Source organism: Schistocerca nitens, chromosome 1, assembly GCF_023898315.1.
Source record: "Schistocerca nitens isolate TAMUIC-IGC-003100 chromosome 1, iqSchNite1.1, whole genome shotgun sequence".
NCBI classification, from domain to species: domain Eukaryota; kingdom Metazoa; phylum Arthropoda; class Insecta; order Orthoptera; family Acrididae; genus Schistocerca; species Schistocerca nitens.
In genome coordinates, this window is record NC_064614.1 from 1,143,291,135 (window position 1) to 1,143,311,023 (window position 19,889).

General features: G+C 41.8%; 1 protein-coding gene across 1 annotated transcript in view; it reads left to right on the top strand.

Annotated features, from left to right (window-relative positions):
* The window catches only part of LOC126199623 (protein singed wings 2), a 418,405-nt gene that overhangs the window by 358,199 nt on the left and 40,317 nt on the right, over positions 1 to 19,889 (top strand). Inside the window, exons 5-6 of the mRNA XM_049936552.1 lie at positions 9,337 to 9,479; positions 11,310 to 11,483. Coding sequence (XP_049792509.1) covers positions 9,337 to 9,479; positions 11,310 to 11,483 — 317 coding nt within the window. The remainder of the gene's footprint in view (positions 1 to 9,336; positions 9,480 to 11,309; positions 11,484 to 19,889) is intronic.

Consider the following 19,889-nt stretch of genomic DNA (forward strand, 5'->3'; position numbering starts at 1 on the left):
TAAACACGTCTGTAATAACGTTAAACTGACGTAGTCGCTTCACACCACTCTGGTAGACGTTCCATTTTTTTGTTGGTACTTATTGTTTGGTCTAGAGGTAGAGTCTTTGATTAGTAATCAAAATGTCCTCAGACCTAGATTCGAAACCCGCCACCGTTTAACTTTTGATTAGTAATCGGCATTGGTGACTGAAGCCAGCCTCATTTTGCCAACGGCCTTGTCTAAGAGGGCGGAAGAGTGGACGAGTGCACAGAGGTTGAGGGCACTCTCTTGTCCTTGGGATGGGAAACTGCTCCTAGAGGCGGAAGAATCAGCGATGACCAACGGCATCTGGACGCAGAAGACAACAGAAACCACTGCATTAAAAATACATAACGTGTATCCACAGGCCATGTGACCTGTAATTGAAAAAGTGTCTTGATAATCTCTACATTGGTAAAAGATTCCAGAATAGTCCCCCATTCGGATCTACGGAAGAGGACTGCCAAACGGGACGCGACCACTGAAAAAAGATTAAATAATCAACAAAAGGATAACGTTCTACAAGTCAGGGCGTGAAATGACAGAAGCTTCAGTATGGAAGCTAGAAAATCTGAAAACGGAAATGCAAAGGCTCAATCTAGATATAGTAGAGATCAGTGAAGTGAAATGGAAAGAAGACAAGTATTTCTGGTCATGTGAGTATAGGGTAATACAACAGCAGCGGAAAATGGTATAACGGGAGTAGGATTCGTTATGAATAGAAAGGGAGGGCAGAGAGTGTGTTAAACTGACCAGTTCAATGATAGGGTTTTTCCTTGTAAATAATAGATTTCAGCTATCAGTCGTCCTTCTTAAATTTTATTGGCAGATCTAGATTTCAGCCAGAAACTAGCCATTCTCAATGCACTATCATTTTTGATCAATGCATGTAATGCCTGTTGGTCGGGCTTCATCCACAGTTCACTGAATACTCAATGAAGCAATGTCAACACGCTACAATTCTGAGACCTCTGGCGGCAGACGGCTGCAGATATGTAGACATGAGGAATATGTAGAACGGTAATAACTATTTTATTTAAAAATCTTTACGAGATTTCACATAAAATGTTCGGTGGCATTACTTTTAACACAGCCTCGTACCTTGTATAAATTCGCGTTTCACCATTCAGTGTAGCTTTTTTTCCAAATTTTGCGTTCCCAACGTTACAAGAAGTCGTTTTCACGATAACCAGCAAGGAACTTACCTGCAGAATCCTTGGAATATATGCGTCCTATCCTTTCGGGCAAAGTGGTCCACAACCCCGAGTGAAAAACCATAGTCCCCTAGAACTGCGGCGACACTGAGTCGTATCCGCGGAATAGTAACCAAAATCACGTCGTGTGATTGGAAGTGGTGGACGCCCTAAGCCCACTTTAAACGTCACGTATCTTATCTGACCTAACAGATTTTAATTATGTAGTGGTCCACACCAGACTATGAATGAAAAGCAGTGTCCGAGATCGCTCCATAAGCCGACGAGGTCGGCAGATACAGAGGTTGTGAAGAAACTTGATTGATGATACACTTATTTTTGCTGGACCTTCTCTGGTTCAACGTAGCTCATTATTCTCTCGACTGACGATGACCTGCTTCAGTTTCGCAGTGTGTCAGGGTTCGCTTACGCCACCCATTCTGCTGATCAGTTGACCTCATTCCGGTGCTCGTTTAGATGGAGCCAATTTGCATCGCAAATGTGCTATAATTTCTCGGTCGGGCGGAGACAATTACGGCGTAGATTTATAGCTGCGACCGCAGGTCAGTGCTCTCCCGCCAAGGAGTGCGCCTTATAACCGTCGTCTAGTGGGTGCTCGCACTCAGGCAGTGGCGATACGTCCGAGTGTTCTCTCGAAGCGTGCAATGAACGTTTTATCAGCACATCGTAGACCATACTCTGCACGAAATTACTGTAAAACGAGAAATCAGAATCCTTGAATTCTCTAGTATCAATCAGGAAAATATGTAACTAAAAGCTGAGCAACTACGTCATAAAAACTCTTTACTTGTTATGTGTTGGGTCATTCTAGTTTCTAGTCCACTTCGTATGCATGGAATAGACAGACGTTTTGATGGCCCAAGTGCGTATTGGAACAATCTATATCTATTCACGATGGTCAGTCTCGAAGCCGACAGAATGACCGAAATCTCAATATCATGCTTTACAAGCAGTTTTATTAGTGAAAATATTCTCAAACACATTCGTGGGGCGTTTAGGCGTATAGGTGTATAAATAAACATCTGGAACGAGCTAAGTATCTCTAGAACGAATATATTAGATGCTTGAACCAAGATGGAATAAAGGAAATATTGAGATTATGTAATGAAATATATGACAGTGTCGAATGGCCTGAGGACTTTCTGACAACAGTAATGATTCCATTACCGAGAAAACAAGGAACCAAGAAATGCAGTGAGCACAGGAAAATCAGCCTCATTTCACATGTAGCCAAAATGATGTTAAGAATAATTAATAAGAGACTTGAGAAAGCAATGGAGGAGAATCTTGACGAGGAGCAGTTAGGCTTTAGACGGAATACGGGCCCCGGAGATGCAATAGGGCTCCTACGAATCTTGGGAGAAAGGTTTATTGAAAAAGGAAGAGACCTATATATGTGCTTCATCGATCTAGGAAAGGCATTTGACACTGTGGTATGGGACAAGCCGGTGACTATAATGAGGGGAAAGAGAGTGGACTGGAAAACGAGAAGACTGGTAAACTCATTATATCTTAATCAAAAAGCCTCAGTTAAAGTGAAAGTACAAACTGGATCGGAATAGGAAAAGGAGTAAAGACAAGAATGCTGTCTATCACCTACCCTTTTCAACCTCTACTTGGAAAATATGATTGGCCACTGTTCATTATGTGACAAAGAAGTAGAAATTCGAGGAAGAAGAGTAGGGTGTTTGAGGTTTGCTGATGACATGGTCCTTCTAGCCACAGGGGAAAAATAATTACAGGATTTGGTGGACACCATTGAAGCTTACGGAAAAAATTATGAAATGAAAATTAACACAAAGAAAACAAAAGTATTGGCACTAGGAGGAAATAAAGAAATAAAAATTATTATGAATGGAGAAATGTTAGAACAGGGGCAAAATTTTACCTTGGAATCAGGATAGACACAGACTGGAAATGAACCACAGAAATTAAAACAAGGATAGCACTGGCAAAAGAAGCATTTTATAAGAAAAACAGTATTTTCTGGAGCGGTCTGGACAGAAAACTCAAGAAGAGACTCATAAAATGTGTAGTATGGAGTGTTCTTCTGTATGGTGCTGAAACATGGACTTTGAGAAAGGCTGGAGACTTTTGAGATGTGGACACTGCGGAGGATGGAAAGAATAAGTTGGATTGACAGAGTAAAAAATGAAGAGGTACTGAGTAGAGTGGGAGAGAAAAGACAGTTACTAGATGTAATAAAAAGAAGAAAAAATCGGATTGAGCATATATTAAGAAAAAATGACGGACTGATAAAAACAGTTTTAGAAGGTTATGTAGAAGGGAAAAGGAAACGAGGAAGGAAGAGATTTCAGATAATGGATGACGTGATGGACGGTACAACATACGGCAGCCTTAAGAAGGAAGCAATGGATCGCAGAAAATGGAAAGGCAAAGGCCCTGCTAATATAGCAGAAAACTGATGATGATGAGAACGATTTTTGTGTAGGCTGTGAATTGGGATTAAGAGGATATCTCGAAATTTGAAGTTTTTCTAATGTTTTCAATGTGAATGACATCAAAATAATCCACTACACCGACAGTAGCGCATAACTTAAATATAGGCAAAATTCCACATGTAATCATCAATGAAAGAAAATTCCTCTCCCTTGCAGTATCTTTTATTCATCAAAGAAATGGAAAAAATTTATCCACAAATAAGCGAAAATACCCACTGTTAATCCATTGTGCGACTGTCATTCAATCACTGGAACATCTAAATATCTAGGAGTATGAGAGTGGAGCGATTTAATGAGGAATCTTATTTTCCCTTAATTTACCTCGTCTGTTCAAGGTATTGGCATGTTAATCAAGATATGGCGATATTAGTGGTAAAGGGTGTCCAGATGCTTGCAATTTAATGTAGAATGATCGTATTAAACTAGCTGTTGTATACGTCAGACTGGGAGTTACTGGAAGAATAGAAGATTCCTCCTTGTGTGGCGGGGTAACGGAGTGCGGTGCCGTCAGTCCTCTGATTTGATGTGCTCCTCTCAGTCAGGAATGCCCTGTTTGCCTGTCCTATGCTGCTGTTTATCTTCTCGTTGCTTCGACCATCATGTATCATTTTACTTTCAAAGTAACAAAATTCTTTACTACTTTGTGCTTCCTACCTTTCATTTTAAGTGTATCCCTAATCTCATTTCTCTTACTCCTCATTGCTCTCGTTCTTCTTCGGTTTACTCTCGATCCATATACTGTACTCATTAGGCTCTTCATTCCCTTGAACAGGTCCTGTGAAGCCTCATCATTTTCACTGAGGACATCAATGTCATCAGGAAATCTTATCATTGATATCCTTTCACCCTGAATTTTAATCCCAGTCTTGAAGCTTTCTTTTATTTCCGTCAGTGCTTGTTCGCTGCTTATATCGGGCAGTAGGGCCGAAAGACTGCATCCCTGTCTCGCAGCCGTTTTAACAGAACACTTCGTTCTTGGTTTTCCATTCTTACTTTCCCGTCTTGTGTATATGCCTATTTTGCACCCGCATCTCACTCCTTCACAACGTCTAACGCATTTTACTGGTAAACAAATGCTATGGGCGTGCCTTGATCTTTCTTCAGTCTTGCTTCCATTACCACGCGCAACGTCAGGACTGCCTCTCTGGTTCCTTCCTCTTTCTGAAAGCCAAATTGATCGTCAACTAATATAGCCTCGATTTTATTTTCCATTCTCCTGCATGCTGTTCCTGTTAGAAACTTCGATGCATGAGCTGTTAAGTTTTACACTAATTGTGTGATTATCTTTGGAATTGTCTGATTTTAATTTTTCCAAAAGGCCGATGGTATGTCTCCAGTCTCAGAGACTCTACACACCAACTTGAATAGAGGTTTGGTTGCCATATCCTCCAATGATTTCAGAAATTTCGAAGCAATGTGACCTATCTTTTCTGACTTATTTGATCGCAAATCTTCCAAGGGTAGTCTGACACTAATACCGGATTCCCTACATCTTCCAGATCGACTTCCATTCCTTCTTTTATCATCTCATCAGACGGTTTCTTCCCGTCATTTAGGGCTTCCTTGTACTCATTTACCCTCACCTATGCGATTGACAGTGGAATTCCCATTTCAGTCTTACTATCGAAGCCGTTGCTTTTAATTTCGTGAAGGTTGTTTTGATTTTTCTACGTACTACGCCTATCCCTTCGACGACTATTTCTTTTTCAATTTCTTCACATTTTTCTCGGAGTCATTTCATCGTGGCTTTCCTGCACCTCCTACTTATTTCAATCCCATGTGACTTACATTTCTGTATTACTGTCTTTGCTTGAACATTTTTGTACTTCCTTCTTAGGCAAATAAGGTGAAAAATTTCTTCTCCTACGCAAGGTTTCCTCGCAGTTATCTTCCTTGTATGTACATTTTTTCTGCTTAGCTTCGGTAAGTATATTTTTGGAGATATGTGTTCCTCTTCAACTGAACTGCATGCAGTAGAATTCATAATCGCAGTATCTGCAACCTTAGAGAATTCAAACGCATCTCACCATTCTTTAATAATTCAATATCCCACTTCTTTCCACATTGATTTTCTCGGACTGTCTTAAGCTCTAGTATACTCTTCTTTACTGAATTGTGATCCGTTTCTGTATCTGCTCCTGGACACGCCTTGAATCCAATATCTCATTTCAGAATATTTCTCAGGCAATGATGTAATCTAGATGAAATATTCCTGTACTTCTGGGATTTTTCCTAGTATAGGTCATCCTCTTGTGATTTTTGAACAGTACGCTATGTGATCAAAAGTATCCTGACACCTGGCTGAAATGACTTACAAGTTCGTGGCGCTCTCCATCGGTAATGCTGGTATTCAATATGATGTTGGCCCACTCTTAGCCTTGATGGCAGCTTCCACTCTCGCAGGCATACGTTCAATTAGGTGATTGAAGGTTTCTTGGGGAAGGCAGCCCATTCTTCACGGAGTACTGCACTGAGGAGAGGTATCGATGTCGGTTGGAGAGGCCTGGCACGAAGTCGGCTTTCCAAAACATCCCAAAGGTTTCTATAGGATTCAGGTCAGGACTCTGTGCAGGTCAGTTCATTACGGGTATGTTATTGTCGTGTAACCACTCCGCCACAGGCCGTGCATTATGAACAGATGCTCGATCGTATTGAAAGATGCAATCACCATCCGCGAATTGCTCTCCAACAGTCGGAAGCAAGGAGGTGCTTCAAACATCAATGTAGGCCTGTCCAAGCCCCCTCCATGAAAAACACGACCACACCATAACACCACCGCCTCCGAATTTTACTGGTGGCACTACACACACTGGGAGACGACGTTCACCGGGCATTCGCCACACCATCAGCCTGCTATCGGATCGCCACATTGTGTACCGTTATTCGTCACTCCACACAACGTTTTCCCGCTATTCAATAGTCAAATGTTTACGCTCCTTACACCAAGCCAGTAGTCGTTTGGCATTTACCGGCGTGATGTGTGGCTTATGAGCAGCCGCTCGACCATGAAATACAAGTTTCTCACCTCCCGCCTAACTGTCACAGTGCTTGCAATGGATCCTGATGCAGTTTGGAATTCCTGGAATTCCTGTTTGATGGTCTGGATACATGTCTGCCTATTACACATTACGACCCTCTTCAACTGTCGGCGGTCTCTGTCAGTCAACAGACTAGGTCGGCCTGTACGCTCTTGTGCTGTACGTGTCCCTTCACGTTTCCACTTCACTATTACATCGGAAAGAGTGGACCTAGGGATGTTTAGGAATGTGGAAATCTCGCGTACAGACGTATGGCACAAGTGACACCAAATCACTTGACGAAGTCCGTGAGTTCCGCGGAGCGCCCCAGTCTGTTCTCTCACGATGTCTAACGACTACTGAGATCACTGATATGGAGTACCTGGCAGGAGGTGGCAGCACAATGCACCTTATATGAAAAACGTATGTTTCTGGGGGTGTCCGGATACTTTTGATCACATAGTGTATATCGCTAGTGCTAGTTGAATCTTCTTGCACAATTCATTTAGTCCTTCTCCTCTCTCATTCTTGTTACGAAGCCCATATTCCTCCGTAACTCTGACTTCTATGCCTACCCTTAGCATCGCGTTCAGTCCTCCTTGATTATTAGACTTTCGTCACATCTCACGCACTGAATCAGTCGTTCTGTATCCTCATATACTTTCCCTACTGATTCATCTTCTGCTTGTGACACTGGCACGTGCAGCTGAACAATTGTTTTTGGCGTTGGTTTGCTGTCGAGTCTAAAGAGAACAACCCAATACTAAATTTTTAACAGTAATTCATTCTCTATGCTACATTACTATTGATAAAGAGACCTAATCCCGTTATACCATTTTCAGCTGCTGTTGACATTACCCTACATTCATCTGACGAGAAATTCTTGTTTCCATTTCATTTCACGAGTCGCCAGTATATATGGACTGATCGTACATTTTCAGGTTTTTTCGCTTTCCTGCTACTTTCAAATTTCTGGCATTCCACGCCCCCGACTAGCAAAAAAATTTCCCTTTCGTTGGTCATTGGCTCTTTTTCTCGTACTTTCGGCGTGGAAGTCTCTTCCTGGAGATCAGAATGGGGGTTTATACGCAATCTCTTGCCAATCATCACAAATTACAGGCCGCATATGTCTTGTGGATACATGTCATTTGTCTTTAATGCAGCGGTTTCCGTTGACTTCTGTACCCTTATGCCATTCATCATTGCTGGTTATTCTGCCATTTAGGGACAGTTCCTACCAAGAGCAAGAGCTTGCCCTGAAAATCGATCTGCTTCCTCGTCCGCTTTCATCAGGCCGTTGATAGTATGAGGGAGACTCCTTACAACGAGAGTCTCTGGTTACCATTAACTACGATTTTTATTCCGAATTTCATCAGAGGCTGGAATGGGATCCGGGACGTAGGACGTTTTGATTATTAGTCAAGGAAGATTACCCTAGACGCCGGGGTTTTCATACACTTTCTAAAAAGTCACTTGGTGAAAAACTGGATGAAGTAACTATCTAATAATAGCACAAAGTGTAAAGGAATCACGGTTCATTCCAAAGCGAAATCGTTCAAGCGATATACATGAGTTTGGGTTGCGCGGTGTCGTTTTGCTGTAATGTTTCTATTTCTGTCATTTGATTTTAATGTTCTCATCGATGAACCTCGAAAAGCTCTCTGGATGAACGCTAAGAGATGAGAAGATTGGAAACCGACCACACACAGCAAAATATATTCTCAGCATTTTCGAGAAGACGACATAGGCCGAAATACAGCTTCGTTAGCCCGTATTAAGGAAATTTTTGGATTACGAAAGTAGCCTTATCACATCATATACTTCACTTCTTGGTTATTAGAAACGAATAAAAAAAGAAAGTTACATTGACGAGGTGAAGTGCTCCGTATTAGTGGATCAAATATTCGTTTAAGGTCAGAAAACACGTCTGAGTATGCCTTCCTGACTCACTGTAACATTTTCTATTGGAAAGAACTGTTGCGTGCACACGACAGAAATTAAAAACAAGAAGCAGTCGTAAGCAGTAGTCTACTAATGTTTTGGCGCGTCTAACATATCGGCGCCGGCTCTAAAGCAACTTAAGTCTGTAGCGCCATCTCCATTTATTATACTCTACTGGCTAGTTTAGCGTCTTACTACTGCGCCACCAAGCGCGCGACGCTGCTGTCGCAGGTTCGAATCCTGCCTCGGGCATGGATGTGTGTGATGTCCTGAGGTTATTTAGGTTTAAGTAGTTTTTAAGTAGTTCTAAGTTCTTGGGGACTGATGACCTCAGATGTTAAGTCCCATAGTGCTCAGAGCCATTTGAACCATCTGTGGGGCCAAACTCCCATAAGTCATCTGTTCCTAGTCTTACACACTACTTAATCTAACTTAAACTATCTTACGCTAAGGACAACACACACACCCATGCCCAAGACAGCACTCGAACCTACGACGGGGCTAGCCGCGCGAACCGTGGCAAGGCACCTAGATCGCACGCCTACGCCGCGCGGCTACTGCGTCGGAAACTGGAGCTCGTTGCGAAGTAAATTATTTAGCCTTGTTTGCTGCTCGGCGTCTGCAAGACACTGCAGACTGACCACGGTGCTTGTTGTGGACGCCTCTCTCTCTCTCTGCCAGGTAACAGGTGGGACTGCGCGACGGCCGACGTGACGTGGTTGCTGGGCGACGACGGAGCGATTGTCAAGGACCGCGACGCCATGCGCTGCGGAGACGCCAACTTCACGGAGCGGCCAGTCGTGCGAGTCATGTACTTCATCAAGGTAACGACGGCGCCAGAGGACAGTGAAGTTACGTCCGTTTTGCACATTAGCTTTAAGGTTACTTGTAACTGACTGGAAGAGCACTGAAGATACGTTGAACTACTTAGTGCATTACCATGCGTTGCTTTCAACGACCAGAGGTTCGGCTCCCCTACCCAGTTAGGATGTAAAGTACAGTTTAAAGTGCAACCTAAATCACGGTGCTACATCATTTCTTTTCCAATAAATGAAACATTACCAAAAGCAACCTTACCTTTATGGGCAAAGGGAAAGAAATTTGAAAATAGCTCGTAATAACACTAATTATTGTAATATTCTGTCTTGATCGCTTTTATTTACGTATAGCATACGTCCTCATAATCTTTGTGGCAAGGAAGAGAACGACTGAGAAGCAGTTTTACGCAGTGAATAGAATTATATATGCCGTATTCTCGACATACTGTCGGCTGGGACACCGACCAATACACTTTATAAATAATATACGTTTTACTTGTTTTGTAAATAAAACCGCCTTTTCCTGCTGCCACTTAATTAATTTTTCCCAGACGTGTTTCACCTTTTTCTTGTTCTAAGGCATCATCAGTGGGATGATTTGCCGATCTACGTTTCCTATCATACCACTATATTACCGACATATAAGCACAACTTCGAGTTCTGACATTTTACACACTGTTCACCATGTTTCTCTTTCTTTTTTGTGGTGTACTATTGTTCTTTTTCCACTCGATGTAGCTATTTCTTCGGGCACTGCTTTTAACAACGTTATTACAAAAAAAATACTTCTATTCTTGCTGCGCAGGATGGCCACGCAAACGAAGTTGTTAATATACGTTTTAGTCTATAGTCTGTAGAGACAACAACTTCGGAAGCGATCGTGACGACAGCGTGCCAGGGGATGGCGTGAGGTTGGTACTATGTACCGAAGCCGGTAGCCAGTTGCCAAAATTAAAAAAGATTGCGACTACAGATTTAAACCTATATAATTTTCAATTCTATACGTATATGAAATAAAGGAAGATAATACGCGCTATCTCGTCAACTTTATGTGTACTAGAATACTAGCTTCTTTCTACAAGGTATCTTCTAATTTCTTCTTTTTATTCTCACTTCACGGATTCTGACGACAGCGTAAGGCAAAACACGAGAAAGTTTTGTGATGCGTGGGTGAGAACCACGTGTGAGAGATTCCCTGGCCATTTGCCAAGGCGACAAGGATTTGCAACTCGTAAGACATCTTTTATAATACATGTTTTAGAAAATCTTTGACAGGTACATTTGTCATATCTTTTATAAAAACTGAAGCGAAGTCCTAGCTTTTTATAAAAGATTTCCGGAAGCTCTCTGACAGAATAATACGTGACTTACGGGATGTGAACATCTGTGAGGGCTTGATCACCTTAGAGCAGCTTGATACCACAAACGTGAAGGTTGTGCCGGCCTCTTAAGTAAGCTCGGGTGGGACCCTAACGAAACTTCAGCAAGGAAAAATACCAAGCATGAACGGGTCACCAAAAAAATTTATCCCTAGGACAAACGTGGGTTTTCAGAAACTTCAAACCATTCTCAAGTCGTCGCTCACTGACTCTCCCACCCTTTGTCTGTCTTGTTCTGCTTATCAGAATTATACTTGATATTCAGTAAATTGGAAGGTATCTCTCTCGTTTTGCGCCTCATCTGGCAATATATAGGCCATCAAAGTCAAAAGAGACATTGATTTTTAATTTAATCTGAAATTCAAGTCTCACGCAGTGCTCCTGAAGATAGTGACTGTCTCGGTGTACTGCTACGACAGTGAAGGTCTGAATGGAAGTGTTTTGGGCGGCGTTGCAGGCGATGCAGGAGAAGTGCCCCAGCAACTGCACGTGCTGGATGGGCTACGTGGCGCCCACCAAGGAGGGCTTCCTGCTGCCCATCATCACGGTCGACTGCAGCGGCCGCGGACTCACGCAGCTGCCCGAGGACGTCCCGGAGAACACCACCACCCTCATCCTCACTGGCAACAAGGTCAGTCCGAGCTCTCTCTGCTTTGTCAAACACAAACCGCAGCCGGCCGGAGTGGCCGAGCGGTTCTAGGCGCTACAGTCTGGAACCGCGCGACCGCTACGGTCGCAGGTTCGAATCCTACCTCGGGCATGGATGTGTGTGATGTCCTTAGGTTAGTTAGGTTTAAGTAGTTCTAAGTTCTAGGGGACTGATGACCTCAGACGTTAAATCCCATAGTGCTCAGAGCCATTTGAACCCAAACCGAACGCTGACACTTTCAAAACACTTTATAATTCAACGTCATTACAACTTCTACTTGGCATCACTTCTACTGGCACAGGGTGTTTCTTCGCAGCCCCCTATAGTTAATCTATTTTTCGTAATGGGATTATATCCGCTAGACTTATCACTAACAAGGGGAGGCCACGACGTTTGGAATGCGGATTTACTGTAAACTTCGTACACTTACAGTACTCCATGAGGACAGCAAAATGTGTAAGCAGGAGCGCGCACTTCTCAAGCGTTATTGAGAAAATCGCAAGATAATTTCGGTCGTCGAATATATATATCTGTGCGTAGCCATTTTAACCATGAAGCGGCTGCGGCCGAGTGGTGCTCAGCGTGTTCGGTCAGAGCGTTACCTACCCTTTATAATAAAAAAACTGGGCGAACGGATGAACGAACAAACTGCACGGGTGTCATCGGACGTCCGCCCTGAATAAATTCAACGAATGATATAGAACCATTTTTTTAAGTGTTTGGCGTTCAAGCCGCTGATCGCTGGATCGAGTTCCGTTCGGCAGTTTTTTTTTTTTAATTTTCAACACAGTCATTTTCTTTATTATTTATATTACAATTGATATAATGGGGAAAAATCGTGTAATCGGATGGACTTTAATTAAATTTACAATGTTATTTGGCAGTCTACTAATTTTTATTATCACAAATAATATAAATTTCATAACTATCGACTAGTAAACGACCAAACGCATAAAGTGATCTGAAAATGTACGCTTGTTCGTGATTTGAGAAATCCCTTATACCCGGAAGGAGCCCGAAACGACTTGTTACCTCCAAATTTTGACTGCCACAGACGGCTTGCGAAAGACGTACAATCTATTGTCGCTTTCGACATTACGAGTACAAGTTGCAGGATGGTATTTTTCGTAAAAACATGGAAAACATAAAGTTAAACGGCACCAGCTGCATTGAATAAATGCTATGTTTCCGCATACGCAAGGTCTTTTGACGTTTTCCGTGGAAAAACAAGCTTCGTTAACATTTTCAAAAACCTCTCTTTCAGACGATAGTTTGGAACCAAATCATGCATAACGCAGTATTTCCTTAAAAATCGGCGTTGATAATTGGTTATGCAGCATCGAGTGTATTTTAATATCGTCTTCCGAGAAGCAATTTCTCGTTCTCTTTCGATTAAATACGAACAGTTTTTAAGACACGGACAAGCATACATTTTCAGTATCACTTTATGCGTTTGGTCGTTTACTAGTCGATAGTTATGAATATTACATTATTTGTGATAATAAAAATTAGTAGACTGCCAAATAACATTGTAAATTTAATAAAAGTTCATCCGATTACACGTATTTTCCCCATTATATCAATTGTAATGTAAATAATAAAGAAAATGACTGTGTTGAAAATTTAAAAAAAAAACTGCCAAACGGAACTCGATCCAGCGATCAGCGGCTTGAACGCCAAACACTTAAAAAAAATTGTTCTATATTGTTCGTTGAATTTGTTCAGGGCGGACGTCCGATGACACCCGTGCAGTTTCTTCGTTCATCCGTTCGCCCAGTTTTTTTATTATAAAGGGTGGCCAATACTCTGACCGAACACGCTGAGCTACCGTGCCGGCACCACTCGGCTGCAGCCGCTTCATGGTTAAAATGGCCACGCACAGATATATATTCGACGACCGAAATTATCTTGCGATTTTCTCAATAACGCTTGAGAAGTACCCGCTCCTGCTTACACATTTTGTTGTCCTCATGGAGTGCTACGAGTGTACGAAGTTTCCAGTAAATCCGCGTTCCAAACGTCGTGGCCTCCCCTTGTAAGACAAAGAGCTGCTACTTTATGATTTGGCAACGTGCGCTCGTGGGCCAAAACATTGTGACCACTGCACATTCCAGCCAGAATGCCACCCAAAGGCGCTGAGGGCACTATCTGATAAGGAATGTATACGAGGTGTGACAATAAAGTGACGAGACTGAGTTTCTTTGCAAGATGTGGCAACCCTGCAGGCTTTGACCGTGGTCTGTAAGCTGCTTCTTGTCCAAGTGGCACATCGATGCAAATGCTCAGTCGTGAGTTGTGCTGTAAGAAGTTAACATGTATTTGTGTCTCTCGTCATGGAAATGGAACCGCATAATATTGCGCAACGGTTTGCCGTTTCCTTTTGCGTTGAATTGGATGAAAACACGAAGACAACGTACATTAAAGCCGTCGGCACACGGGCCGTGCTGTCGAACGTTAACGTTGAGCGTGCCAAGTTCAACGTGCTGCTGAACGCTCAGGAATGACGTGACTAGAGCATACGGTACGTGGGCCCCAACGTGGTATAGGCGATCGCAACGCACTCCAGCGGCAGTTGAGGGATGTTTCTAGTTTGTAGATCACACTGTTTACTCAACAAGCGCGCGTAAAATTCCCACGTTAGCTCTATTAAATCGCACATTTTGCCCATCGTCCACGAAAAGGAAAGTACCATGTCCAACCAATAAGGACAGAGACACATAAAAGTTCCATTACAAACAGTGGGATACAAATTTGGAATACTTCTCCGCATAAGATACACATTATTTCATCATTCCCACATTTTAGTAAAACCCCAAGGTCAGTCTTACTTAATCACTTTTCCTACCCAGTAGCAGAATCTTTGCAACATGTCAATTACGAAGCGTAAAAGAAAAAGGAGCAAAATGTTTTTATACAAGTAGCGCAAGCTGTCCTGTAGATTAAGCCAATCAAACAAAGTCACCCCTCAAAAAAAGTTGAACTTATGTTCACATAACATCAAATATTACAGTATATACTTATATTAAACTAATAATACAGTATCAGAAACTAATAAAAACGCGAATGTTAGGAAATAAAATTTAGTGGTGTCTAGCCGCGAACCTCCGCCCCAACTAACAAATCAATACAAAACAGTAATACTATCCATTACGCTAAACCAACAACACGGACATTATAACTATTCAAAGTATGTTACCTATTTCAGAAAACCTTATGGTAGATATGTTACTAATTGAAATTTAATTATAACAAATTGTACCAAGAACAATGCGCTTTAGTGGATCTTCCATGTGTCGCTGCCTTCAAATAGCCTACTCTCGTAACACGCAAGTTACAATAATTCTTTTGCCATGAATATGATGTTTCTCGTTACTTTATTGGAACGAATCACAAAGTTAACAACGGGTTTTCCAGTGATTCTGAATTTGCTGGTGCTCAGAAACAGCATATATACATATAAGCTTGAAATGAATGCCAATATGGCGTCTCACAACTCTGTACTGAAGGGAGACGGCGTGCGTGTGACGTAGGTGGCGTTGTGCCATCTCATTGGTCAACGCTCAGACGCACGCTCAGAATATCTGACATGCCAGATATTGCTCTGCACGTTCGGAAAGACTCCCGAACGTGCTATTCCACGCTATGACGTCAGGAACTCGGCACGCTCAACGCTCAACGTTCGGATGCACGGTCCGTGTGCCGACGGCTTAAGCTTCAGAAGGTTTTTGGAGAGGAGGTTATGTCAAGAGCTCAAGTTTTTTGTTGGCATAAAATGTATAGTGAAGGCAGAACGAATGCTGAAGATGAAGACCACAGTGGACAACCATCAACGTCACTGACGGATGTCAACTTGGCTAGGGTGCATGAACTCGTACGATCTGATCGAGGTTTATCCGTGAAAATGTTTGCGGAAGAAAACATAAATCGAGAAACGGTTCGCCTAATAATAAAGGAATATCTTGGCATAAGAAAGATTTGTGCAAAAATGGTCCCCAAAAATCTCACACCACAACAGCGAGAATTGTTGAGCCGTGTCATCACTGGTGATGAAAGTTGGTTTTTTCAGTACGATCCAGAGACAAAACGCTAAAGTTAGCAATGGTGCTCAAAGGGATCACCCAGACCAAAAAACGCTCGCATGTCAAAGTCGAAAGTAAAATGCGTGCTTGTGTGCTTCTTTGATTCCAAGGGAATTGTTCATAAAGATTGGGTGCCTCCTGGACAAACAGTTAACCAATATTACTTCAAAGAAATTTTAGAAAGACTTCGTAAAAGAGTTCTCCGTGTCCATCCAACATTGCTGATAGTTGGATTCTGCATCACGATAAAGCGCCATCCCATACTGCTCTATCAGTACAACAATTTTTAACCTCAAAACAAATTTCAGCACTACCACAGCGTCCTTATTCACCAGATATCGCTCCGTACGACTTTTTACTATTTCTAAGAGTCAAAACGGCGGTCAAGGGACACCATTTTCAAACAGCACAAGATGTCCAAAAAGCTGTGACGAGGGTCTTGGAGGATATGGTAGAATATAAGTTCCAGAAATGTTACCACCAATGGCAGAAGCGCAGGGAAAAGTGTGTGTGCAATCAGAAGGGAACTACTTTGAAGGAGACAACACTAAACTTGACTAAAACGGTAAGCAACATTATTTTTTCACATCAGTCTCATTACTTTATTGTCGCACCTCGTATAAGCGAAGCAGAGGCGAAATTAGCAAACCAACTGTAACTTTACCTACTTTTGCTCATACTTTAGATGACTGGCCAATGCTCGGCTCTCTTTAGAAAGAGTAGTCCGAAAATGTCTTATTGTCGTGCCGCATATGTCTGCTTTCCTGCCTACCAGGTAACTCACTGCAAATAATAACCTGTAACTATAGCCCTGCAGTCAAATAGCCTATGAATTGGCTAGAATTGCGAGTTAATAAAATAAACAGAAATATTAAATAAAAGATAAATTAATAGAAATGGTCCTGTTCTGATATCAGTAATTGGTGTAGACGAAGTCACAGAATTCTATTGAATAATGTTTATTTAAGAAAGTATATATATTTGAAATAAATGGAATGTGATCCTACAATAGCGAGTTACAATATAGATAGAAAGATTACCTTATAAAATGCAATAGAGCTGCCTTGAGAGCGTTACGAGAATGGTAGCAGAATCCCCAAGCCAAATAGTTACCCAAGCGTCGCAAAAATTAAATCCATTTCATGATCACATTACACGAAATATTCGCCAGCTTCAGAGTTCAACATGGCGATTTACAGATTAAAACAATCAAGATAACGAGTAAGAACTCATGCTCTGTCTATTCTCAATTCCGAAATAGAAATATTAATTTAAAGTTCAGCAATGGAACATATCCAGACCTTGTGAAAGTTAGGGACTCTTCAAAAATTAAACTATTGTAAATGCCATTCACTGCCCAAGAATCGTTGGCCCACATGATCGATTTTTGCACGTTCCACAGGCAGGTCTTCCTTCTTCCACATCAAACTTAAATGTGTTCAGAAATGCTCACTTGATTGCACCACTCAAAAAGTATGTGTCTTCACCTTACTCCATCAGTTTTCCGTCAGTGCTTCCTTCTCCATTGGCTGAAGGCTGTCACCACCACACATCGTTCTCATGTTCTACAAATATGATTTTGACTCAGCTTGACCACTTTCCACAATGAACTAATATGTTAAAACAATATTTATATAAAGAAATGTTATAAACATTCGGTCATATTCTGCCGATTCACAGTAGATATAGACAAAGGTTTGTCGATAAATAAATAAGATAGCATTTTTGAGCTCACCTTAAATAACAACAAAATGTTGATATATATTGTTTAAACAATTATGTCTGCTTGATAGAAGTGTCTCTTGCCACTTTTTAATAGTGGTCTCAGCTAAAACATACGTGTGACCACTTCGTAAATTATATTTGTTTCATAATACCAACTGTAATCGTATTTAAATAAAGTTATTGGCAAAAATAGTAATATATTAAATAAACACTCAAGTAAGACAACACATGAGGTATCCATGCCGCATACAGGTGCTATGTTACTTTGGGGATATAATATTCTGACAAACATTTGCATAATGAAAAAGATATGAAACGCAATAAATCAAAAAATAAAATAAATACGCATATGGGGCTTTAATGGGTGATATAGTGCAATGCTGTCATTTGAATTGACGTTTGTTGAATCGGATGGAGCTTTTAAAAATTGTTAATTACAAAGTTAATTGCAAAAATATTTATTCGCCGTGAAACACTGGATGCGTCTAATTTTTCTGAGATCGCAGATACATTCAGATTTGCGCTATTATTTAACTGTGATTTATTAAAGTATTTCTAGCATCTGTAAGTAGCCACATTTCAGACTGTCTTACACGCAAAAGTTTCTGGAGCATCTTGTGCACTCCGACTACATGAGCCCTGCCGTCCAAATTTTCCCTTTTCTGTGTTCTACCATTTTCCGGCCAAGCACTGCACACCTTTGTAGCTGGTAATCGCTCGGTCTGGACCAGCCACGCCGTCCCCTGGGGCTACGTGCTAGTGTTCGGCGACACAAATAAATCACCTCACCTCACCTTATACCAATTGTAGGTAGCCGAATAGTTCACCCAAATACGTGTAACGTTATAGCTGTCATATACTATAAGAACTGTGCATGTCTGTATCAGCGGTATGTCTTTAATTCAGGCATTCTACCACTACATGTTCAGGTATCAAATTTCCCCACAGATGTCACTGCCATTGCTTTTTATATGAAATCTGTAGAGATCATCATTTATGATCAGTAATGTTAATGGAACATTAAGAAATTTTGAATTAATGTGTATATTTACAACAATGGTAGGCAGTGTATAGACATAAGCTCTGCAGGGAAGTGTTTGATTGCAGTACCTGTATAGAAATATAATTTAAAAAATCCACATCAGAAAGTAGACTCTGGCATGATGGAGGCGACTTGATCAGTGTCTCCATATTGTTGACGTCAACATTAACGATTTGGCCTGCCTGTCGGTTTAAATGGCGACAAAGCCCCTTACAGCCTATAAAGATGAATGAAGTGAAGAGGGTAGTAGAGTAGACTCCTCTTCATACAGATGGGCTGCGCCATTATATTATGGGTCCTGTAGCGGAGTGCCTACAGTGTCATGCAAGGCTCTCAATATAAACGAGGACTACAGACAGACACCTGCAAAAAAACGAAAAAATCCGTGTGAATGGTTGTAGCAACTAGAACACGCAGCGAGCTGTGACGTACAGTGAAGATAACACAGACAAAGGAACAGAAAGACGTCTTTCTGGTGCTCGTTTATTTTATGTGAGAGGCGACAGCGGCAGTGTTGGTAAGGCGGTGCGCCGCGGAGGAATTAAATCAATATTGTAGAGCGGCCTCAAGACTGGCTGTCACCGATCCCAGTCCAGCGGGCCGCTTGTGTTTGCCACCCATCTGCTCCACGTGACCCGGTTTCAAAGTTATAAACAAGAGGCCCGAAGAGAATTTCCGTGCGGCATCAGCGTCTCGCTGCAGGAAAACTCTGCTCATGGAAACAAGCTTCGGATTCGATGCAAGAGTATTAGGGGCAAAAGCCTACCGCATAGCCATCCCTTAATAGCAATCTTTACTTCCAATTGTCCAATAGCATCCCAGAGTGTGACGTCGATAGTCTACGGCAAGAAAGGAAGAATGAACTGATTGTTGGTGTTAATAACGATCATCCTCCTTTACCTCCTCTGCATTACTGCAGATGAGGCGTCACTGAGCACATTTGTTCTGTGCATGCAGTACACGTGAGGCGCCTAGTTGCTTCCACTGCACTGTGTGGAATACGAAGGTTCTGTTATAGTTCACTAACCTGCAGTCTTCAAGTTGATGTCCCCAGCGCAGAAAACAGCACGCAGGTCGTAGGTTCTGTATCTTGAGGCTGAAACTGACTTTTAGCGAGGTTCTGTTCTTTGGGATGCCACTCGCGTATTTTAATATAGCCACACGAGGAGACTACATGATCTTAATACAACACCTTCTGATACAGCAAACTACATGATCAAACACAGTGTTTACGAAAATGTATCTTTACACTATTTGTGGCACGTGTCTCTGCCTCATGACTACCGGAGTGAATCTTTTAATACTGGATACTGGCAAAAACATCCTACCACAGACAACATAACTGTACATCTCCACTGCCTAATCCATAGTGACGAACAGCCAGAAACACTTCGCGCGCCATACCAGAAAAGGCGTGACCTGAACGCTTCCGAAGTGCTTCGCCTGCAATTTCGTCAGTCTTTTATTTTTTATTTAAATTGTTTTTAATAATTCTAAAATGACTGATTCATAGTCAGCTGTCGAGAGATATTTACATTAAAA